At 44.2% G+C, this 26,033-nt stretch overlaps 1 protein-coding gene across 6 annotated transcripts in view; it reads left to right on the top strand.

Annotated features, from left to right (window-relative positions):
* Positions 1-26,033, top strand: part of FAM126A (family with sequence similarity 126 member A) — a 136,156-nt gene that overhangs the window by 26,342 nt on the left and 83,781 nt on the right. For all 6 annotated transcript variants that reach the window (XR_005749395.1, XM_040352840.1, XM_040352838.1 and 3 more), the window contains exons 2-3: positions 14,744-14,826; positions 16,594-16,695. Coding sequence is in view for 5 of the 6 variants with exons in the window: in XM_040352840.1 (XP_040208774.1) it covers positions 14,776-14,826; positions 16,594-16,695 (153 nt within the window). In the remaining variant the exon portion in view is untranslated. The remainder of the gene's footprint in view (positions 1-14,743; positions 14,827-16,593; positions 16,696-26,033) is intronic.

Raw genomic sequence — 26,033 nt, 5'->3', positions numbered from 1 at the left:
GTCCAGAACACCACCCCCCCCCCTCCTTTATATTAGATGACAAAAGCCACCCTCCCTTGCATCACAGTACACCCCCGTTACCTTGTGCTGTTTCCAGGAAGAAGCGAGGGACAGGGCTGAGAAGGGGAAAGTGCAGGGTCTGGAGGAGGACCAGAGGAGGGCTGGAGTCGGCTGCATGGTGAGAACAGGAGAAGACTAGATGGGCACGAAGGGTGAGATGCTGTGGCTGCGCAGAATATGTTAAAATATGTCCTCTCTGCTGCCCACTGCTGAGACAAGGGGGTGTAACAGCTGCAGGAGGTGTGCGAGGGCCACGTGAAGTGGCTTGGTGGACCAGGTTTGGCCCCTGGGCCTGTGTTTGACACATGTGCTCTACACAGTCTCATAGGGAAATATGCACAGCTGAGGATGTCAATTCCCTTCTGTATGCTGGAAAGGGGCAGAGTCATCTGTTCAAGATCCTGTGGTGTCGGCATAGCCTGTCAGAAGTGACCCGGGAAGAGAGAGTTCACAGAAATGACGCTTAGTGCTTTGGTTTGAGGCAAGTACACACTAGGGCTATGCTTTGTAAAACCACTTTAGGAGTACCACCTATTTGCTAGCAGGGTGGATTTGATTTGAATCACTAGTAAAACAGCTTTATTTAAATCAACTTGATTTTAAATCATAATTTTTAAACACTTCCAGACCGGCTTACACCGATATACGTTGGCACTTTGAAGAGGGATATCATTGTTATGGCAGCATGTAGTTACCATAACCCCGGTTTCCTCTTCAGTGAGCGGTGCGGTTTCAGATAAGTGATCTCTGCAGCAGATTCGCCGCAAGATCACTTTTATCAGGTTCCAGAAGGCTGTGAGACCATACACAAAGCACAGCGCAGCAGGAAGCTGGCTGCAAGGAGTCGCAACCGGCTTCCACCACTAAGGATGCTGGTGCCGGGGACCCAAAAACGGGTGAAGAACCGGCCCAGGTGAGAACAGAGCTGGAGTCCTGGACAGGCAAGTGTCCTTTAAATATCAGCAGCTTTAGTATTTGAAGCTCCTGACTTTTACTTTATATGGGGAATTAAGATCCTCTTTAAAGTTTTGAAGTGATTACAAGCTTGGAATTTTACTTTAATGTCGCTGCATGTAAAACAAGCGCTAAAGTGTGTTTTTTTAAAGTTTAAATATAACCGATTTTTATGGTTATATTATAAGCCCTCTAAACCTTGGTGTACTTTCCTAACCTTTATTTTAATGGTGTTGTAAGCTGAGTGAGTTTGTTTTTCACTTTTTATTGCATTGAAGGGAAAGTGCTTGGTTTACACACCAATGCAAATAAAACAAATAGTAAATGACTGCGTGAAAGGTCTACGTTATAAATTGTTTAGATAAGTTTGTTTTTGTTTTTATAGTGGTATTTTTTTTTTTCATGTTTGTTTTTGGTAGCATTACATTTCCCCACATACCCGTGGTTATCGCAAGCTTTTGTCACGTTGGACCCCTGTTTTGTGATGGTCTTCTGTATGTAGTGGATTACCCTGGATGATTATTGTGTAGTCCAGGGACTTGCTATTCTGCCCACCCCAACCCACCACGCTTCACAGGCTATAATGCTGATGTCAGCAGATTTGAGTCAAAGTCCTGTTTGTGCTTTATATCCCAGGAGGATTGTTAGTTCTCTTCCTATGGAAACCCACCTCCAGTGATGTCCATGGATCTACAATCTCGCATACCGCTGTTCAGTAGATGACGTGGTTGAGTTTGGTTGTGGTTTTGAAAAGGGTGAAACAAAATCTTCAGAAAAGATTACAAATCTGTCAACTTCCATTTATTGTAACAGTCGTTTTACATTTAAAGCTACTATTGGAAAATAAACAATTTATTAATACGCTATATAGCTTTAAAGGGTCACTAAAGGATTTTTTTTTTGTTTAGCTAAATAGCTTCCTTTACCTTACTGCAGTACTGGTTTCATGTCCTCATTGCTCGTTTTTTGCTTTGATGTTGCTGTAAAACTGCTCTGATCTCCACACTTCCTGGTTGTCTGGCTCCTTATAACCATCATACTGGGAGCTTTTCACGATGGTCTAAGCCAGGGATATGCAATTAGCGGACCTCCAGCTGTTGCAAAACTACAAGTTCCATCATGCCTCTTCCTCTGGGTGTCATGCTTGTGGCTGTCAGTCTTGCTATGCCTCATGGGACTTGTAGTTCTGCAACAGCTTGAGGTCCGCTAATTGCATATCCCTGGTCTAAGCTGTCATTACTGTGTGTCTAAAACTCCTCAGAACCAATCAGATTCATTTTAAAAACCAAACACTGCCCTGGAATTGTTTGTTTTTGTTCTGTGGGTCTCTTTACTTCACATAAACATGAAACCAGTTTAAAAACGGAAGTAAAACTACAGGCACATTATATGATTGAATTTAATCTATTTTTAATCATTTTTAAAAGGAATCGGTTAACTTTTATGTCTCTATACCCTGTAAACAGTCATTTCAGCAAAACAATTTTTTTCCTTTAGTGATCCTTTAAATGCTGTCAAGAACGCTGTCAAGAACGTATTCTGGGGAATTCATTAAAGCATTGACATCACTTTTTTTTTTTTTTTTTTTTTTTTTGGGGGGTAGTTCTTTGTAAAAGTGCCTGCACCCAATTCAGGCAATTTCATTTATTTATTTTTTTGCCAATTTCGATCACATTACCAACACTTTAAGTGCATAACGCTATGGCATTCTAAGGTTAGGAAACTGGTGGTATTTAAGATCGGCTCTGAACTGGGGTCCTGGTGCATGCCTGTGCCATGAAACCCCGGACAGGGCTGTATCCCGGCCCCATTCAGCTGTTGGCTGGCAGATTCTCTTGCCAAAAGCAAAGTATAAACAAAGGGGCGGGTATACTGGCAATGGCCATATATGGGTAATGGGCTGACAGGGAGATGAACCTCATGGAACTAGTCACCACTTCCACAGTGCCTGTTGGGTGGGCAGAGGCTAATGTGGGAGCTGAGTGATTAGTTCCTCATCAGGCAAAAAGTTTGCACAGAGCAAGTATGACATGTTTAGTTTGCTGTTCTACGAGGGAGGTGAACAATTTAGAGGGAAAAACATTTGACACATTTTAGTATTCTATTAAAGAATCCCTTTAAAGCAGAGCTAAACTTGAGTTCCGCTTTGAAGTTAAATGAAAACTTATCTCCTTCAGCAGTCCCTGTACCTTGCTGACACTGGAATCTTTATCTTTGCACTGGTTTTCGGCTGGCGCTTGATGTCACCTGTGCAGGGGTTGGTCATTCCGCCTCACAGCGGCCATGCCATTGATTTACGCTGTGCTGCACATACAAGCTTAATTTGCATGCTTGAGAATGACAGGTAGGTGTATTTTATTTTTATTTATTAATAATTAAGAGCTTGCGGTTTGCGGTTTTAAATCTTCTTTTCTTTTTTTTGGACCAAGCTGGTCCAAACAATTACCTTCAGGGATACATGTGAGCGCTGTACAAACTGTATGTAGCATTCTCTACATACACTATACAGAGCTATGTTCCAGCACACACAAAATCAAGGCTGCGTACTTCTCAGCCATTCACAGGAAACTGATCTATGGAAGCTGTGCAAAAAGAGGGCAAAGGACTAGTCGCCGGTATAGCGTTTAGTCCCAGCAAAGAGATCAGCACACTAGCAACATCACTAAATTTGACTCCAATTCTACTTCGACTAAGGCCGGCCATACATGGGTCAAATTCCAAAATAATTTTCTTTTGAAAATCATATCTAACAATTTTAGTTCAAATTGCGCACCATCAGTGGGCCACAGCAACGGCTGATTTTTGTGCGGCCGTCAAAATTTGATTGATCGGACACGTTGAAAATGTTTTTAAAAACAAACGATTTTCTAATTAACTAATCGTGTAAGAAATCTAATCAAAAAAGCGCAAGAAAAACAAAAAAATCCAAGCTGGAAAAAGATTTCCGGCCACAAAAATTATTTTCTGTAGCAACATGAGGTGAAATTTTGAAGACTCTGTTGGTCAAACTTTGAAATGAATGGTGGCACCATCGGATCACAAAACGCCCAAAATTTCAGAGTGTGTGTGTGTGTGTGTGTGTATTTAATATATATATATATAACACACACACACGCGTATATATATATATATATATAAATATATATATATATATATATATATATATATATATATATATATATATATATACGCATGTGTGTGTGTGTGTTCTTATAAAATACATTTTATATATATATATATATATATATAAATGTATTTTAAAGAACATTTTGTTTGGCATTCCACCATGCATGACACATAACCATCAGAGGCAGAAGTGCCTGAGATCTTACACTGCAGATATATATCTATTAGGCTAGGGAGACCAGAGTGCCTGGGGGGCACGATTTCTTATTTTATTTATTTCCTTTTTATCTGAAAGCCCTTTGCCAGCTCTTAAAGCCGGCATAACCACTTGTCTACCCCACCGTTTTATTAGTGCACCTTGGTAGACAAATGTTTGGAATCTGAGTAATGCACTCTTACAGGCTTCAAGTAGAGTATAGCGAGGCAGCAGAAAAAATCGAGCTGCTGGAATTCAGCTGTTCACAGTTGTATAATATAAGCATTCCCTTGGCTTTGCCTCTGTTCCCAGTGGCACATCCAGGTGCCTGACATGGTAGTCATTGCAAATCTCTAGCGCCTCTCTCGTCTAACCCTGATGATTATAAACAGGATGCAGATGGAATTAAATGTTTATGATTTACCATCCTAGCTATAGACTGCATGCAGTAATTAGGAAGCAGATGCTGGGTCTTGTTTGGCATACTGTCACAGCGTAAAAACGGTGCAAAAGGAGTTAAAAAATGCTTTATGAACTAGAAACATTTCTCAGGGTTGCCTATCATTAAAAACACAAGGCTGCCAATGTTTTAAATATGATCGTTCCACGGATCTTCTGCCTACCCTCTGACTTCTAGAAGTTACCCGCATGGAACAGGAATGCAGATCAGATTTCTGATATTTTGCGACTTTCCCATTTACTGTATATACTCGAGTATAAGCCGAGGACCTAATTTTACTACAAAAACCCTGGAAAGTATTGACTAGAGTATAAGCCTAGGGTGAGCATGGTAGCTACTGTAAGCGGAAAAGGGGGTCAACCATGCCCATTTGCACGCCTCACTGTGCCCATTGCAGTCTCACTGTGTCAGTACCTGAATTCTTGACAGGCGTCCATTTTTTAAAAGTCGCGGCTTCCTCCTAACTTTCCATTCCGTGATAGGCATTTGACACTGTTCTGCCTATGACGGAGAACCTCTCATCCTCGGACTCGTTTCCCAGTAGACACCGTGTTCAGTGTTTCGCCAATCACGGACATTCTTTCATCCTCGGACAAGAGGACGTCCGTGATTGGCGGAACACTGAACACAGTGTTAAATGCCTATCATGGAACGTCAGGAGGAAGCCTCGACTTAAAAAAAAAAACAGAAAAACGGACGCCTGTTAAGAATGCAGGTACACTGACTCAAGTATAAGCCGAGGGGGGCATTTTCAGCCCTAAAAAAAGGGCTGAAAAACTGCTTATATTTGAGTATATACGGTACTTGGGGGGAAAAGAAGTGTAAACTCTATACTTTAGTAAACATTGGAGATATTGCTATAGGCAGGCCTCCTTTTTTTTTTTTTTTTTTTCTCAGGGAATAGGTGCAGGAACCCCCTCCCTCATTCCGAGTCAGCCCCTGTCTCCACCCTCTACCCACCTCTGAGCACCATCCCTTCCCCTACCCCACCTCCCAGTACAGAACCAAGTATAACTTGGTGGTGAAAAGTAATTTGTATGCAATTTGTTAATGATGAGCTGTAAAATATATCCCCTGCAGCCAGCAACAATATGCCCTCCTTTAACGACTTCTGCCCCAGAAGGATTTACCCCCTTCCTGACCAGAGCACTTTTTGTGATTCGGCACTGCGTCGTTTTAACTGATAATTGCGCGGTCGTGTGACGTTGCACCCAAACCAAATTGACATCCCTTTTTTCCCCCCCCACAAATGGAGCTTTCTTTTAGGGGTATTTGATCACCTCTGCGGTTTGAATTTTTGGCACTATAAACAAAGAGCGTCCAATAAAAAATAAAAAAATATATATATATAATTTTTTTTTTTTTGCTTTAATAAATATTTAAAAAAAAAGTTTCTCAGTTTAGGCTGATTATGTATTCTTCTACATATTTTTGGTAAAAAATCGCAATAAGCGTATATTGATTGGTTTGCGCAAAAGTTATAGGGAATAGATTTATGGATTTTTTTTTTTGTATACATTTTTAAACCTTATTCTGTAGAGTTAATGAGAATTTAATCCTCGCAGTGTTGGAAGGGGAGGCTGCAAGGATAGAGTTGGGTTTTAATGTCTTCCCACAGTCACCTGCCCACTAAGATTGGAAATGGTGCTGACCGTGAGCAGTACACTATATGAGCCAATTGAGCTTAGAATAGCTAATTGACTTGTTTCAGGCACAGGAGGGTAGGGAGATGTTTAGATTGCTTACATGGAGGGGGCCTCTTCTTTAATAGAATGGTTATCTTTTACAGCTGTAGCGATACCCCGAAGGAGCTGCTTAAGGCCCCTTTCAGACGTGCGGACCGTATGTCTGCCTGCATTTTCATTAATCCGTTGCGGATGAAAACGGGACATACATTGGTCCCTATGTGATTGCGGGTGTCAGCGGATGACCATCCGCTGACACCCGTAATGACCCGTTTCCGCAAAATCGGACGGAAGAAAATCCTATTTTTCTTCCGTCGATCGGGTGAACACGGACATACGGTTCCGTGTTCATCTGATTCCCCCCCCCCCCCCATAGGGGAGAGCGAAGAAAAGACAGGGCGGTCCCTATACAGTGTCAGCCGACGGCACAGCTGGGATTTTACGGAGGATCCCCGCTGAGCTTGACGGACACACGGAGGCGGATCATTACTGATCTGCCCCGTGTGAAAGGGTTGTAAAGGTAAAAAAAAAATTCCCCTAAATCGCTTCCTTTACCTTTAGTGCAGTCCTCCTTCACTTACCTCATCCTTCGATTTTGCTTTTAAATGTCCTTTCTTCTGAGAAATCCTCACTTCTTCTGTAACTCCACACAGTAATGCGAGGCTTTCTCCCTGGTGTGGAGAAAGCCTCTTGAGGGGGGAGGGGGCGAGCAGGAGTGTCAGTAGTGGTACCTCCCTAGAGGGCTGCTGGATTTTTGGGCCACCTATTCCTGCACACCCAGACAACATGCAATTTACAACCTCCATACAGAGTCAGTAACCAGTCCATGGGCTTGTCTGTGTTTTATTGAGCGAAACCAACTTGGGTTGAGGGATTATGGGATGCCCAACCTGAACTTGGCAGAACAGCTTGAGAACAAACTTGCTACTGTAGTCAAAAATGGATCCCAGACTATACTCCCTTTTTTGAAATAATACTAGTCTCTAATGGATCAATAGCAGGGTTCCTCTTTCAGGAGCTCAATATTTTTATTTTTTTTCCCCCCTTGAGACGCAAAGTCCAAAACTTGAAGGAGCTCTATGTCCCCTTGGTGTACTCGCAAAGTTCCAACATTTACAGGAAATATCAGCCCACCTGGCTGCCTTGAAACTGTCCCAGAACAAGGGATTTAGATTAGCTGTGACACGGTCCCATAAAAAACTAAAAACTGGGAGCCTTCTCCTCATTGGCCCTGGTGGTGATAGGTAGAGGTACTCGCTCACTGTCCCTTGAATTCTGCTGCTTTGGTTAAGACTGCTGTAAAGGTCTTCCCATGCTAGACGGGATGCTTCCTGTATGAGACTGAAGGGTGGTGAAGGTCCCTCTCAAGCTTCCTCTACTTCCTTCCTCACCTCTAGCCTGGGGGCAGAGCCCCCCGCAGCTCTGGGGTCCCCTCCAGGCCTCACAACCCTCCGCACTCCATCTTCCACTCGACGACAACCCCAACTGACCAGGCTCTTCAATATTTTTGGGCCCATCTTGCCACCGTTCCAGGCCTCCTGCCTGAGAATTGGTCAAACTCCCATAAATATTCGGATCCTTTCCTCTATACCTCTGCTCACTAGTTTCTCTAAGTTTCCATGGACCTCTAGGACCAGGGGGAGGTGATGGAGGCCTGATCTGCAGAGCCTTCCAGCCTGACCTTAAACTGAACCCACAGCAATTACCTAGACTCTCATAAGCTACTATGCGTCGGCATACCTTTTCCTAACCTGTACACTAGAGGGTGCTACATGCATAAATGGGCATGGAAGGATAGGGCTACAATACTGGGAACCATTGGCCTAGTAATTTGAGAAGCATCCATTTTTTTTTTTTGTATTGTTTTTTTTGTTTTTTTCCTAATCCATTCCAGTGTGTCAGTTATGCTACGTGAGCTCTTGAGGAATGAATTCAGGAAGTTGTTTGTGCGGTTTTGTGTAAGACTTCCCAGATGGTGCACATGGTTTGTCTCAGCCGAGCGCCTCTCCTGCATAGTAACAAATCCCACAGGGTATGTAAGGGAATAATGTAGTTGTAATGGTGACACTTTGGTATACCTCAGAGTGTATAGGGTTCATGGTTAGTTGTCCTGTGACTTTTTTTTTAATTCCTAGTCAATTATGGAGTGTAAGGGTTTGGAAAATAAATATTTTTAAAGATGAACCCCAGGCAAACAACTAAATACAGAGATAAAATGCATACAGTATATAAATAATATTTTTGCCTGCCAAGACATTTGCATTTCTGCACATTTGTTCTAGAAATTTGCACAGCCAGGTGGATACAACGTTCTCTGTTACGGTTAAAGTGCACCTGTGCCCAGACTGTGGACATTTGACTTTCTAACGACTTCTAAACACAAAGCAGAGGTTTCTGATGGAGGGCTTGCAGCCTGCTGAGACCTGTTCTCCATAAAAAAAAGGTGGTGTTGCATTTATGCAGCCAATTTGGAATAACGTCTATTTGAAACATGTTCCCGGTCACCTAGCATAACTTCAAAAAATATTTTAAACATTGCTTCTTGGCTTTTTTTTTTTTTTTTTACTTTAAAATTTCTGAAAACGCTAAACCTGAAATCTCCTTTACTATTGTAGCACTACCCCCAGAGGAGCTGCTGGTTTGTTTTGGGTGTCACCGTACCTCGTGGCTCGTCCTAGGGGTGTATGGTGCATATAGCAGTCACGGAATGTCCACGACGGGTGTCATTTTCTGTGCTCTTTATTACCCAGCCGGGTAAAAACATTAAAACTTGTGATGAAGAGTAGAGGTGAAGTAAAAGAAGTAGCAGACTCAGGCGCAACAATAGGGAACGGTCCTGCTCCCAACAATACTTTGTATAGCGTACCTGGACAGGCCAAAAGCCTCTGCCACAGGCCCTCTCTGTGATTGTGATTGTGATTACGGAGATGATCCTCCTTGATGGCATTGCGTGTGGATCTCCTTCAGATGGTTTTCAGGTACCGACTGACAGGTGACCAGCCTACCTTGATCCCCGGTGGTTTGTCAAGACCCTATTGGATCGCCAGCCTCTCATTGGCTCTCCTCAGATTGACTCCCCACCGAACAGCTACCTCGCTTGGGATCTTCAGGGTTGGGAACCCAGTCGACTATTGGGCTCCCTGCCACAGCTAAAATGTTCCGGACCAACATGGTCCCAGAAAAACCGCATGGCTTGCGCACCCTGGCCTGGAAGTCCATTGTCATGGACCTTGGAATGCAGAAGTGTTCCTCCTTGAAAGCTGTTACACTCTCAGTGGGGGGTCTTCTTCCCTGTCTTAAAGCTCCAGACGGCTCCATTGTTCTGTGTCTGGCTTATGCCGGGGCGCCATGATGCATAGTCTCCCTCAGGCTAGGTTCACACTGCTGCGAATTCAAAATCGCGGTAAAAATCTTTTTTTTTTTTTAATCGATTTTACCGCGATTTCGCGGCTGCGATTTTGCCGCGATTTCGGCCGCGATTTAAGAGACATCTGTGCAGGGTTCAATGTAAATCGCGGCCCGAAATCGCAAAAAGTAGTACAGGAACTACTTTTTGAAATCGGTGCAGCGCCGCAGACATGTCAAATCGCATCTCAAATCGTACCAAACCGTACCCAGTGTGAACCAGGGCTAAAGGTGGGTGCCACACTCCGAAGAACCCAGACTAATGGCGTCTGCCCCATAAATACCCTCCCCCAGCATGCACAGCGAGGCTGAACCCTCCTGATAGGCTGCTGGGAAGAGCACCCAAACACCGACTCCATTGCTGCCACCCATCGCCCTGGGGTAGGAACTACACCCCAGTAACAATAGACAGCTGACAGCACAGCCAAGCTGAGACAGAGACTGGTTTTGAACATAATAATTGGATCAGAGTCAGTTAACACTCTGATCCCCCTCTAAATTTTAACTAGCACCGGTACTTGGAAGTAACCAGGCGCTACACTATGTAATGCTAAGGAGTGGGCTGGGTAGTTAAAGTGCTTTGTAACGGTTAAATAAAAAAACACAAACCAACAATTCCATTGCACAGAGCAGCCACAAACCTTTTTTTTTCAGGTCCCCCCGCCTGCGCTCCTGGCCCCTCCCTTCTGTCCAGTGCCCCCATGGGAAGCCGCTTTCCATGGAGTCACTTGTGCATGCTTGCACCTGAGCCCCGCTGCCGCGTCTGACGCTGAGAGCAGGATTTGGCCCCGCCCCTCATCACTGGCTTTGACAGCAGTGGGAGCCAATGGCTCCTGGTGCCCCAGTAAAGCTAGCGGGACCTGAAATGAATGGAGAACAGCTGCAGCAGTGCACAGCCCTGGATTGAATGAGGGCTCAGGTAATTATGAGTGGGGATGCTGACACCTAAATCATGTTTTACCTTAAAGCAGAGTTCCGCCCATATAAAAGTCAGCAGCTACGAAGTCTAGTTGCTGACTTTTAATTAACAGGCACTCTCCTGTCCCTTGATCCAGCGATGCGGGCGCCCGAAGCCTCGCTCCTCCTCCTCTTCTTCACAGCTGGGCGTGCACTGCACATGCGTGAGCCGCGCTGCGTGTTTTAAATGGCCAGGCAAACTTCTGGGACCTGTCCCAGAATATCGTAGGGAGAGGTGAACTTCCACTCGGCGCCAGGAGAGGCAGTGGGAGCTGGGCACCTGTGAAAACTAGGTGCCCGCTCCCCCCCCCCCCCCCCCAAAAAAAATGACATGCCAAATGTGGCATGTCGGGGGGTCACAAGTACTTCATGCGGAAGTTCCACTTTTGGGTGGAACGCAGATTTAATGCAAAGAATAAATTAAGGTAAAACTGGTTTAAACTTTACAACCACTTTCATTTTAACAAATTAACCCTGTCTGTACCACTGTGGCAAATCGCATTGGTTGTAAACTAGATTTGAACCCTTGACTGTTTGAACAGTGGATTAAAGATCTCAAAGCTTGAATTCTGCATTGTATGTTTTTATGCTGGGAAATTGAGTCTGTCGCAAGTTTGGGGGCTGCATTTCTGCAAATGGGATTGAAAATTTGGTCAGGATCAATGGCATCCTGCATACATTTTATAATGTCACAAAAATGTGATTTGTTATAAAATGTATGCAGAGCCATGGGGGGAAAAAGGGCAGGGAAAGTTTTTTTAATGTTGGCGTGTCATTTATCCTTTTCTTATATTTTGAGATTTCAGTTGTGAGCATTGAAGATTTTCCCCTCAATGCTTGTAGATACAAACCTGAATAAGGCCCTGGTTATTTTTAAAGTGTTTTAAAAAACTGCTTGTTCAGAATGTGCGAATGTTTAATGGTGTATGATATGGGCACATGTTTACATAAAGAAATACAATGGTGTCCCCTCTAAACAGCTAGCGGATTGGACAGTGAAGGAACGGCAGGATACTGAGGTTACCTCTCTGCTCATTCCTACTTCAACTTGGTACTTTGCACATTTCCATATACAGCACATCTGATTGGCTCCTGCTACTTCCCCTCCCTTACCCAAACTGAGTGCTGTTGGAATTTGCAGAAAGCTATAATACTAAATACAATTCAGGTACTGTACTTGTGTATTATGTTGCATCAAAAACTACACTTCTTTTTAGTGAGTACAGAGCTTTAGTAATGTGTCTTTTATACATGCATTTGAACTTTGACACTCATAGTAAGCTGCTTTTAAAAGGCAGTTTGCTACCTAATGTAAGAGAAAATGCAACACTTGATGTAAAAGTGAATAGCTTTTTATGGGTAGCAGTCTGCAACTATCGTTATGGTAGCAGAAAGAAAATAAATTTGAATTGGAAACTTTTTTTTTAGAATGACAATTTAATTAATTGTTCGCCTGTCCCCACTCTTCTGAGAACTCTTGCATGGCCTCCTAAATCTTCACTTCTATGTCCAGTTCCTCTTTCTCTTGCACATGTTGTATCATGATCTCCAGTTATTCCAAAGAAAAGCTTGTGTAATTCTGCCTTTTTCATTACTTTTAGTGTGTGTGTGTGTGTGTGTGTGTGTGTGTGTGTGTGTGTGTGTGTGTTTTATAATAAAAACTACATGCGCGCGCGTGTATATATATATATATATATATATATATGTATGTATGTATGTATGTATGTATGTATGTATGTATATATATATATATATATATATATATATATATATATATATATATATATATATATATATATATATAGTGTATATGTGTGTGTGTGTGTATATAGCGGTACCCCCAAAGGAGCCGCTGGTTAGTTTGGGGAATCGGCTTACTGAGTTACCTTCTTGGCTTGGTTTATGGGTGACTTCTGTGAGTGTAGATGAAGAGCAAGTGTCCAGACACAAAATGAGTTTTCAATGCTTTATTCCAAGGCCCCAACACGGCCAACATCAACATGGCACACAATAGAGAAAGGTTGATGAGCGTAGGGAAACTTTAGTATCAGGCCTTGGATATGGAAAAGAGCAAGCCTGCTATTAGCAATAATGTAACTCGATTCTTCACCACCCCGATCAGGGTGGGTAAAGTGCCCCCGGACAGGCGACTATCGCATGCCTGGCAGCCGGAGCGCCACTTAAAGATCACTGGGAGGAACAGGCCTGTAGCAGCGGCCTGACTCAGAGCCTCGGATACAGGCTTTTTATCAATTTGAGGTATGTGAGAACAGGATGAGTGAATCCTCCCAGTCAATTCAGATTTTTGTGTCACCAACTGACAGCTTAAGCATACCTGTCATGCGGCGTGGTGACCGGATCCCCGATGGTTCGTCTAGGCCTCCTGGACAACCTCTAGTTCTAGGTTCTCCTTGAGCTGATCCCCCATTGCACAGCTACCAGCTTAGGATCCTTACAGCAGAAGGTTGGGACCCAGCAATTCGCTGGGGCCCCTCTCAATATTAGGGTGAGGCTCCGCATGGTGCGTAACCTCAGTGAAGCAGGCCACGGTGGCGGGGCCCACGGATGCGCGTACCCTAAAGGTGGATACCGCACCTGGAAATGGGGCCCTGCACAGAACGGAGAACAATGGCAGTTGCCACAGATATATCTCCCCCCAGCATGCCCGAGTACAGAACTCCTCTGATTGGCTGCTGGGGAAGGTGGGTCTGTCAGAACCCCTCTAGAGCCGCCTGGGGGTGATAACGCACCCCCGGAGCGCAGACTGAGCTACAGGACAGATTCTGAAATTGGCAACAACCCAAATTTCCACAAATTATGAATAGGAGTAAACTAATCCTGCCATTCCCCACTAATTTTAGCGTAACACCCAAACTGAAAGTAAGGGGGCGCCCCACACACACACACACACATGGCGACACCCCCGCTGTATTGAATTTAAGTGGCTACCAGCAAAAGCCTTTGTAGCAGTGCAGAAGGGAGCAGAATGCTCCCCGTCGAAGGGATGCTGTGTAGTCAAGTGAGCACAGAATATATTATATTATATATAATTTCCAATACCTAGCCCTCCCAACAACAAAAACGGTTGTAAAAAATACATTGCAACTCATTTAAAATATGCAGTGACATGTAAGGCCTCATACACCCGATTGGAAAAAGTTTTTCCTCGGAAATTCAGACCGTGTGTATGCCCCATCGGATGAATTCCATCGGAGATGACCTAGAGAACATGTTCTCTTTTCCTCCTACCAAATTTTGCATCGGAATTCCATCGGACAAAGGTCTGAACGTGTGTACAGGGAATTAGTAATGTAGTTTAAATAGTGTAGCATCATTTGTTAATCAAACAGTTGTCAAATCGTTTGCATTAATCCAGGGGTTTTTTTTTTTTCATTTATGGTTGTGTTGATCAAAGTAGTTGTGGAGAATAAGCTGGCGTTACAGCTTCACCATAGAGACAATAACCTTTTTATAGGTTTTGCTAAAATGCTGAAGTGAATCGAACAGGCTGAATAAATCTCCTTATTTGCAGGGGTTGTCCACACAGAACAGCATTGCCAACAGGGATGGACAAGCCCTGGGTGGTGGTAGAAGCAGAAGCTCATCGGGTGCCTGGTTAATCTTGGATCCTTGTTCCGAAGCTCTTCTCACTTGGTGGCATGAATAATGAACTGATGTATTTATTTTAACATGGGAATACTACATATTACTGAGCATTTGTGTACATAGAAATATGAAATGCTATATTAATATCTCATGGAAAACACCTAAAACTTGGTTTGCATTGGGAGTGCCAAACGCCATTAAAGAGGAACTTCTAATTTAACTTCTCTTAATGACCAAACCTAGTCCAAAGGTACATAGTAACATGCTTATCTTCTGTTTCTTGTTTTTTTCCAGGAGGCCAGTTGTATACTGCTAGATGTGGGAAGATGTTGTCCACAGAGAGAGGAGTTGTTGAGGAATGGTTATCGGAGTTTAAGGTAATTATTAACCAGTGGCTCTGATTTTTAAACCCCCCCCCTTTTTTTTTTATCTGTCTGGTGCCTCATAAAAAAACTTTATTTTTCTTGTTCTTTTAAGACTTTATTTTTTTTCAGTCAATATGTGGGCTGCCCTGAACAACTGGGTGATCTATGTACATTGAAAGGCTTTTACCAAACTTTGTTGCAGATTTCTACCGTTTTTGTTATTCTAAAGAAATCTGTAGCGAGTGAGTCTAAAGGGAGTGGTTTTATACTTGTCAACCAGCCCCTGCACCTGCAGGGCACTAATGAGGAAAATTGCAGGGTCTGCATCTCTTTTAGATGTGATTTCCTATTTGAAATATCTTGCCAAAAGTGAGATTTTTGTTGCAGGGGAAAACAAAAATGTGACTTGTATCTTGGTGCAGACTTTTGGGAAAATCAGTAAGCCAATCACACATTCTGTGTACAGAACTTCTCCAGGTAGCCATATTGCTTTTTACAGAAAAATTGCAGAGCTGCAGAATGAAAACGAAAGGTTATTTTTAACCACTTGACAACCGGGCCTATTTTGGCACTTCTCTCCTTCATGTAAAAAATCTATTTTTTTGCTAGAAAATTAATCAGAACCCCTAAACATTATATATATATTTAATTTTTTTAGCAGACACTCTAGGGAATAAAATGACAGTCATTGCAACTTTTTTTTTTTTTTCTTGCACGGTATTTGCGCAATAATTTTTCAAACGCCTTTTTTTGCAAAAAACAAAAACAAACGGTTTAATAAATAAAAAAATAACAAAACTGTAAAGTTAGCACAATTTTTTTTGTATAATGTGAAAGATGATGTTACGCCGAGTAAATAGATACCTAACATGTCGCGCTTTAAAATTGTGCACACTCATGGAATGGCGCCAAACTTCTGTACTTAAAAATCTCCATAGGCGACGCTTTAAATTTTTTTACAGGTTACTATTTTCGAGTTACAGAGGAGGTCTAGTTATACTTGCCTCCACTGTGCAGCTCGTTTTGCACAAAGTGGCCCCGATCCACGTCTTCTGGGGTCCCTCGGCTGCTGTCTCTGGTCCTCCCCGCAAGAACTCCACATATTCATGCGAGCTCCCTCGCATTGTATGGAGTCCTTGCGGGCGCGCTCCTGTGATACAGCGAGCAGCCATAGCCGCTCACTGTATCACTCGGCCCCGCCCCTCGGAGCGCCGCGTCATTGGATGTGATTGACAGCAGGGCCTGCCAATCAACGGGCAGGCTGAGTGGCGAAGAGTATGTCGGGGCTGAGCGTGGGACTTTCGAGGGGTCAGGTACGTATAACCGGCGGCTGGTGTAGTCGGATGTTTCTTCACCTTAATGCATAGAGTGCATTAAGGTGAAAAAAGTTTTACCTTTTACAACCCCGTTTAAATACAAGCTGCTCCATCTGAAAGCTTTGTAACACTGGCATCTTCATGCCTCTAACTGTCTAACATATGCATGTTAATGGGGGAACCACACAGTATATGTGGTAAGCCTGGGAGTATGACTCAGTAAGATGACCATATAACCTGAAGTGAAGCATTTTTATATATATTGGCTCCTGCTTTTCCACACGACCATGTAAAATGTGCATGCAGCTATTAATTATCTGTTACATTCTAAGGCACAAAGTCAAACAATGTAGCTAGAATGACTTTGGCACACAGCTTGTGCTGATATTAGAAGACAGAGCCAGCTGGAGGGGGAAGAAGGACCTCCTGATTAATGTTTTTAAAAAAGATGTTTTGTTTTTAGACTCTACCCGAGGCGTCCATTACAAGTTATGCTGTCAGTTTGAAAGAGAAGACGTTTTTGGTATCTGCATTGTATGAAGTGATTCAAGAGCCTCAGAGCGAGGTAAGGAACATGTCAATTACAAATGCATGTTGGGTAGATTCTGGTCAGGAACGAGGTAAACAATCAATGGATAGTTGGAGGAGTGTTGATCATGGGTTGGAACAGTTAACAGATTTTTAGATAATGGACAACCTCTGAGCATAATGTAAATGACTTTTAGATGTGTGTGTGTGTGTGTGTGTGTGTGTATGTATATATAATATATATAGATATATATATTCTAGGTTTATTGTACAGAACTGACAATGTGCCATGAATTCAAACAGAGTTATTGTAATCTAAGGTATGAAACCGCTGATGATGGGTCACAAGGCTAACAAGATAGCAGCTGTAAGGTGCGGCAGTTCCATCTAATGAAGGGTGCTTTGTACACATGAAATGTGTGCTTTATCTAGTTCAATGGCTGAGTTCAGCTTTTGAAAAAAATCTATTAAATTCACATTATTTGCAGTTAAAAAAAAAAAAAAAAGTGCATTCAGCAGATCATGGGTACAGTGCCAGGCTCTTGCACAATCTCTGCTTGTACATCATACAGGCAAGCAGTTGCGGAGAGCAGGAATAATCGATAAACTACCAAACCAATCACCAGCACACTCTTGGTTCATTGATAACTGCAAGCAGACAGCCACAATGGCTGACGGTACTTGTAGTCTATTCATTCACGGGAAACTCCACCCACACCCATACGGTTTTCAAATTGTGACAGCAATTGCAAGGAGAAGATCCCCCTCCTGCTGTGCAGGAGCTGCAGATGCTGGAATATATTGCAGGTTCCACCCTAAAAACAGATGGAACCTGTAACATGTTCCAAAGGTGAACTTCTTCTCCTTTTTAAGAGCTGTATCTTAAAATCCAAGTCGAGCTTGGGCAACAAACAAAAGGATGTAACCCCCAGCAGCACAGTACTTGCCACCTCTCCAGTGCTTTCCCCTGAAGACTCGCCCACACAGCCATCCAGCTTCAGTCCTCCCAACAGGTTAAATGATGCTAGGACATCAAAAGCCTACCCTCATCCTGGAGTGGTGCCACATTTTTACAGTAAGAAATTAAGCCCGTCCCTAGCCCAGAATTGTACTTTTAAAGAACACCCGTCGCATATTGGCATTTGCACTCATCTGAATCGCCAATCTAGAATATTTAAATGAATGTAGGCTTAAGCTGACTATACACTTAAAGATCTCCTTTGTTCAGCTCACTGGGCTAAACGAGAATTCTCTCTTCCATACTAAACCGTGTGGATTGACTAATCCCCCACTGCTGATTGTTGTATCCTGGCAGCCATCACTTGTGTCTCGTCAGAATACCCAAACAGTGACTGCATTGGATTGGCTGCGGTCACTGTTCTGACAGCTTTCTACCCGGCTCCTTTGATTTCTTAGTCAATATTTGTGGAACTGGGTGGTATTTGCGAGGTCTTTTGGCCGATACCCAGGCATCGGGCAAAATTTAACGTATATGCGACCAGCTTTTCTTTTCGGGGATAGCTGTTCTCCTGACAAATTCAATTTTATTGTCTCTCAGAAGAATTAACAACTCTGTGTGTCTCCAAGGCCTTCACAAAGTCTGCCTTATTGCTGACAACACAAGACTACTTTTGCATTGGCCGTTAGCTCTGTTTTGGCTGCGCTTTTGCATTGCTTTTTGGCTGCGAACATTTTTTTTTTTTACCCCCATAAAAAGGGTAAAAACTCCAGTTTTGCAGCGCTTTCAAAGTGCTGCTAATTTATTGCAATGGGCAGGGTGTGTTGGGAGAGCTAAATACAGTGCTCTCAAACTACCCCAAAGATACTACTTGCAAGACTTTTCGTAACGTCCCATAAGGGCACCGTCCCAGTGTGAAAAGGTGCTTTGCAGAGGCTTTTTCTAGCGCTAAAGAGCCTGTAAACCGCCTCAGTGTGAAAGTAGCCTTAAAGTGGATGAAAACCCTAACTCTATACTTGTTCTTTAAATATGTTGTCTTCTCCCTCCTCCTACCGATCCTGCCTAACCTGTATAAATCTGTAAGTTCTGTATACTTGGCTATTTTCAGTCTGGTCTGTTCATGTAATCCTGCAGCTCTGACTCCCTTGAGTAAGGGAGCGCTCAACAACGGCTGTGATTTCTGGGAGCTGTGATGTCACCCATAGGCTCCCAAAGCACAGCTGTTGTCGGCACTCCCTCCTCTCCCCTGCAGCACCTGCTTACTGACACAGGGAAGCCAGAGCTACTGGATCAAAGCTAATTAATAAAAGGTAAGTATGCAGATCTGTTTTTAAACAGTTTAGCCAGGATAGGTTGGAGGAGAGAGGGGAGGGAACATTTTAAGAATAGTTCTAAAGGGAGCTGCGGTGGCTCAATGCGATTGGCACTGCGCTGACAAGCCATTCACCTCTGCAGCTAGGGTTTCGGATCCTGGTCTCGGCTACATGTGAATTGAGTTTGGTGGTCTCAGCCCGGCTCCCGGTGGGTGTGCTATGCGAGGTAAGCCTGCGCTTAGTACGCCCACCCCCCTCCCACAAAAACCACCACACTTACACTCACTCTAAATTGGGTTAACATGCACGCACTTTGACCACGCGGTCTCTAAAAAGAGGCGAAGGACTAACGGGGCTGGTTGAGTGGGCAAATCCTCTCACTCCCTTATAGGGAGTCCCTCTGCCCCGTTGGGCTTCAAAGCGGAGCAGGTAGGGCGGGCTGTGTGGGAGGACCTCCTCACACACCCGCCATTGCCACCCGGGGCATGGAGAAAGGTGGCAGATTGCCTCTGGGGGAGGCCTGCCTACTCCCAACTCCTGCAGTCCGGCTCCTTTCTCAAGTACACACACAAAATACACAAAAAAAAAAAAGAATAGTTATAATTGGGTTTTTACCCCACTGTAATTTACAAGCGTCTTCTTAGGATTACACACAGAAAAACCAAGTATAGTTGTAGAAGTGTTTTTTGATCAGCTATATGCAAATTGCTTCCAATGATGACGTCACAAAAAAAGCACTCTCCTGCTCCTATGGTGTTGTATTTCTTGTTGGCCAAATCACTGGGTTGTTGTTTGTCGCAGGTGAGCAAGATTCTATTTCGGCCACTGAGGAAGTGGTGCATCAGGAGTGGTAATTTTGCTGGCAAGTTGTCGTCAGCGACAGGATCGCTAATGTGACATCGCCCTTTTATTGGACTTGAGTAAAATTGCTAAATGAACACTGAATGGAATTGCACATGTGGGCCTTCTGAGTGGTCAATGTGTTCTGTGTCCATTTGTAAGAACTCCCTTCAAATGATGGAGCTTTTTAGGACACTGACACTTGTTTTGTTTTATTCCAGGGTTTTTCTTGTCTATTATAATAAAAAAGTTCCAGAAAAACACAAAACAAGAGTTTCCCTCTATGGGGTATTCAGCATGCTCTTCCATCAACAAAGCAAATTACTTTCAGCCTCCTGGCTTACACCTTCAGCACTACTTCTCTGGCCTTAGGCAAGGCCATACACGGAGGACATTTCTTTCCTGCAACCACAGACAGTGCTTACGGGGAATCACTCCTGCAAGGCAGTTATCTTCCCTGGGGGGGGGGGGGGCGGTCAGGGGAAGCTGTCCCCGCCGGGAGATGACCCTATTTTTTGCTAGTGGCTATAGCACCCGTTTGTGATGATTGCAAGTGAATTCGGCAGACTGGTTGTACCCAAGTTGATCGATCATCCTGCCCATTAATGGTTCGCAATTAGATCTTGGCTGGTTCCTGCTGAACCACCTGAGATTAGAACCTGAATGGCCATCTTTACTTTTTAGACTCAAACATAACTCTGTGCATATACCTAACAGCCCTTTGCTGCTCTGGCTCCCACCTCTCTTAGGTGGAGCCCTGGGCTCCTCTGTCAGTGTGAAGCCCAGAATCCTAGTCGGGTCTCTTATAAAAGCCCAGCACACCTGCCTAATTGGTGTGATGGTGGTTCTCGAAACACGGACCGGGGTTAGATTTCATCTGATGGGGAAACTGGAAAGTCAGTTTCCTCTGATACAAATTCCCTGAAGCCCCTCAACCTGCCTGGATGAGAATCCTGGGTCATTGGTTCTTTTTACACCATGGCGGAGCACAGAACCCTTTTTTAAGTCGCTTTTGACTGCTTGAAATTATCTTTTTAAAGAAGAGAAAAATAATCACAATAGTCACTTGAAGGCATTAAATTCCTGTTTCAATTGCCCAACCTGAGTATAAGATGGATGTAACAAATATGAAAATTCTCTGCACTGTGCTGTCCACAAGTCAGACGCTTGATATCTCTAGGTACGGTTTTAAATTAAAACTGTAAAGTTTAATGCATCAATTAGAAGAAGGAAACTGTGGTGATTCATGAAATGTTTGTTTTCTTGAATATAGTGTAGGTGGAAGCAGTACTTTTAAATCTCCACTGCAGCTTAGCAACCCACCCAGCCAGCTTTTATTGAGAATTTACATGCATCAGGAAGAAACGTTTATATGGGAAAAAACCTGCCCTGAGACCTTGATATAATTGAGTCTGTAGTACTTTTTAACATGGAACAACAACTCTTTTTGACTGAACGATTGCATTTGCTGGTCTGTTGAAAACGTTAATCTTATGCCGCGTACAGACGGTCGTTTTTTGTGATGAAAAAAAACGACGTTTTAAATCATGAAATAAAACAACGTTTTTGAAACTTCATTTTCAAAAACGACGTTGCCTACACACCATTGTTTTTTTCACAATGCTCTAGCAAAGCGAGGTTACGTTCACCACTTTTTTCCATTGAAGCTCGCTTCATAACTAGCTTCTGGGCATGCGCGGGTTTAAAAACGTTGTTTTAAACGTCGTTTTTTGCCACACACTGTCAATTTCTGTGAAACAAAAAACGACGTTTTGAAAAACGACACAAAAAATTCAAGCATGTTCGAATTTTTTTTTTGTCTTTTTGTTGAAGACCTAAAACGACGTTTTGCCCACACACGATCATTTTTCATCACAAAAAACGTCCGTCTGTACGCGGCATTAGTATCCTTGGCTGATTGCCTTGTATGGTGATGGCTGGGGTAGCCTTGAAATTGCGGTAGTTTTGTCTCCATATTCTAAAAGGGCAAAGTAAAACCTTATACATATCGAAAATTCACATTTTTGAATCGAACACCAATAACCATGTTTTATGTCTATAAAATGGAGACCGAACAATACCCATTATGTTTAAAAAGGAAACGTGGACCATGTGGTCACAAGTAGAATTTTCGAAAAAAAATTATATATATATATATATATATATATATATATATATATATATATATATATATATATATATATATATATATATATTGTAAACATTGGGGGTTAGCTTAAGTGGTAAATGCGATTGTTAGCGAGTCCACAGCAGCCAGTTGTAAGATTTAAGGGCATGGCAGCCCATTTTTATTAAAGGGAAACAAAATAAAAAGTCCATTCATAGGATTCCCACGCAGGGGTTCTTCTCCAGTACAGTTCACAAACACAAAATGCCAAGGTTACTGGCTCCTAGGCTTACTTCAGCCTGGCTGTACCTGTTAAACCTTGGCTCACTCCTGGCCTCAACAGGATTCTCCAGTCTATTGTCTCCCCGACTTCAGGACTTCCTTCAGCCCCTCTTGCAGGGTAGACAGACAGCTCCCCCACACACAGGTCTGCCTTGCAGCAACAGCCAGCTGCACCCACTCCACCTTCCTCTCCACTCTGTTCTCACCAGTACCTCATTATATTGGCTGTTTTCACCTGAGCACCCAACCTGCTGGCTATTCCCAAGACCTGGACACAGGGCCGGAGATCCCATCCCGCCCAAGTCTCTGCAGGATCTCCAAACCACACAGCCCCATTCAAACTTAGCAAAACCCGGAGAAAGCTGCCAAAACACTTTTCTCCGTTTTAAAGTTATGCTGTGAAGTTCTGCTGTCCACTGACATGCAGACTCTGTGTCCGTTTTTGCTGCGTTTTTATGGTGACCCTGACTATTACATATCCCCCCCCTTTGTTTCGAACCCGAAGGGGGCGGAACACCAGCACACGTCATTAGGGTTGGGACACCTCTGTGCCGGCTGTCAGCCGCGTAGGTCCAACCCTTTTTTCGGGTGCGCTTCCAGGTAAGTCCTACCCCGACTCTCCATGGGATCCCACTTTTTTCTATCCTACGCTTTCTCCCTCTTCTGGGGTTCCTGGGCTTATTTGCTTTTCTCAGGGGAACACTGCCTTTCCTGATACCCTCACTGCTTTTTTCATAATTTGTTAGGACCCATCCTGAGGAGAGACCACACATAGGCAAGTGACTATGCTCCACGGAACGATCACCAAGCTCCGCCTCACATGCTGTCCAACGCTCGATGGGTGGCTGTCCTAACAAATTACACTGACCCAAGCCCAAATCATTCCTTACGGCGACAATGCCAACTGGTGTGTGCATTACCTTGCTACAGAAACCAATTCCTTCATCAGCTTCTCCCACAGTGTCTCCGGGTACTTTAATTTGTACCTTGGTGCGACTGACAGGAAAAATCTTTGCTATTGCCACGTCCATTTCGGTCCCTTCCTTCATGTGAAGTCTAGCGGGTGAGGCAGTGTCCGTGCCCTCTACTAACCACCGCTCAGCCGCACTTTGGACTGAAACAGCAGAAATTTCCATAGTCACCGCATCAGGCGGAGAGACTTCTGATGTTTTCAAGCGTTCTGAGCGCCTTCCATCCAAACCGGTAACTGGAAGCACCCTCTCAGAGAACCTTGAGACCATCTGCCACACTGCTAACAAATATGGTACCAACCAGTTTCTCTTGTGATTAACATCAAACATAGCCTGTACTACTTGACTCCACCTACCGGTACTACGCAGCACCACCTCGTCCGACCACGGTGGAGACACCCAAGTGTACAGCAAATTGCCTTTTTGGACTTCAAGCATTTTCAACAATACATTAGTCAACTTAATGCGACCAACGTCTACATACAAGACCTTTCTAGGGACTTTTCCATTATCAATGACGTGGAGGGGCTCATCCACTGAAGCTGGAAAGGTAGAGACATTTATAGCGACCTCCACCTCACTGACGGTATCGCTCTTCACAGCCTGGTGCTCAACTGGAGCGCTGTCAGACGTACATATCACATTTATCCCTTCTGTCACAGCATCAGGAAGCTGCTGCAGGTCATAAGTTACATTGCCATTTTTGCACTCACTATTTTCCAGCGGTTGAGCTGCGGATAACACAACTGCCATGCATGCGCCCTTAACCGATCCTTCTGACTGGAGGGGATCAATCTCTGCAGGGGCCAACGGCCAGCCTGTAGTCCCTCCGATGGGCATAGCAGGTGTTATGTCCACATCTGTGTTACCCAACCTAGCCTTATCCAGCATGGCTAGCAATTGTTTAGCCCTGCTGTCCCAGTCAGTGGTACTTCCCTGACAGGCATTCTGCAGCGCTGCACCCCCTGTTCCAAGAGGCACCAAAGGAACCTGGGTCTCATTACCCAATACAGTACATTTGTCATCGCTATACGCATCACATTGTACAAGCACAGTTTCACTTATGTCACATTGGGACGATGCTTCGTCGCAAACCCCATTTTGACCATATTGTTCTGGTGGCGCTACCAGCAAATCCTGCTTTACACTACTAGCTTTTACAGTATGAATACATTTTTCACCAAATTGGTCACACACCAGGCGGGTGGTCTGCCCCCACACACTCTCATTGTGTGGTGCAGTCCCTTCTTGTTCCCCCAGAGTAGTACCAGAGCGTTCCTGGACAACCTCCAGTTCCAACACAGGGAGACCCCATGAGACTTTCCTGGACAATCCTGCGCTTCTGGTTGTCATGGGAGATATCCTACACCCATCATTGGTAGCAAACACATTTCCAACATTAACACTTTTGTCAGTATAACCATCAGCATTTTCATTACGTTTAGACATAATTTCTACTTTTGTGGATTGTCCATTACCCACCACAGCCTGTGAGCCTCTCCTCACAGAACCCTCTATATTTAAAGGGGAATATTTTGCTCTTTGCGCAGCTCCATAGCTGACCTGGGAAACGCTCTGCTTCATCACTGCAAGCTCATTGGAGGTTTCCCTGGGCAACTCTGCAGCACCTGTCACTAGGGAACATGGCACAAAGACACTTTTGGTCACCCCTAGCTCAACTTTCCCAGCACTCGGCGGGATTATAGCAGGCGCATGCACAGTCCCCATGTCCTTTTGAGTCTTTAACCTTGCTGTCAGCTGGGCTTCACCATATGCCATCCCACTGCTCTGGGTAGCACACTGCAGCAAGTCTATGTCCATTTGTACTGCGGATCTCCCCACTGGACATACTCCCACTTCACTGGGATCAGAATAATAAACTGAAACAGTCTTACCATGTTCAGTGGCTGGCATCATAGTCTTCACTTGAGTACGCTGTCTCTTAGCTGTGGTGTCTCCATAGGCTGCATCTTTCATGTGGTCATGGAAAAACACTGCAGCCTTTCCAGACCCACCAACACCCCCTGCATGTAACACAGGATCCCTGTTGCTAAAGGTAACAGCAGACCAGCACTCCAAAGATGGTTGGCTACACCGATGCACACTCACGCTCTCCTGAGCCATTACTTGATTGGTGCTTTGCTGTCGCAGGGACGCCTCTCTCGTTGCTATGGGTGATGACCTCCCTTTGCTGGAGCATTGCTGGCGGCCCATGATGCGATGGAACTGTCCTCTAAGAAGGATTTCCTCTTTAAACTGGCAGTAGTCATCCTGGTCACCGTCCATCAAATGGTAAACCGATCGGTACTCTACCCGTAATAAAGTTTGCAGCAACTTTGGCCACCGATCTCTAGGCCATTTCCTCCTTACAGCGACTTTTTCAAATCTTTCTAGGAAGTCTCCAACCTCCTCTGTAGGTAGCATGGGTTGCATGTAATCAGAGGACACTATCTCAGCCCTTTGCACCACATCCAACTCTTTAGTCTGGTTCCACTTGGACCACTCATTCACAGTCTTATACACCACTGGCCCCTCATCTGTGTTGCTATGGGCAACCACTCTCCATCCTGGCCTTTGGTCAGCCTCTCTTCTGGCACAGAACACAGGCTTCCCTCCGCTGGATCCTGTCTTAAGCTGTGTCGCTTTCACACTTTTTGCAATAGCTGCTGGTTTAACTGCAGCAGTGTTGCCAGGGGCAACAACACCTCTCTCCCAGGTATGGACATCCGGCAGCTCTCTCTTTGTAGCGAAGGTTGGCTTGCCTTCCACTTTAGCTTGGTCCATTCCTGCCAGGTGCCGCTTGCACCAATCCACTGCAGATTCAAACGCTGGTGGATGCTCCACACTAGCAGTCACATATGCACTCATTGCAGCAGTGTTGTT

Source organism: Rana temporaria, chromosome 5 (genome assembly GCF_905171775.1).
Source record: "Rana temporaria chromosome 5, aRanTem1.1, whole genome shotgun sequence".
Classification (NCBI taxonomy): Eukaryota; Metazoa; Chordata; class Amphibia; order Anura; family Ranidae; genus Rana; species Rana temporaria.
This window is presented reverse-complemented; position numbering and strand designations above follow the sequence as displayed.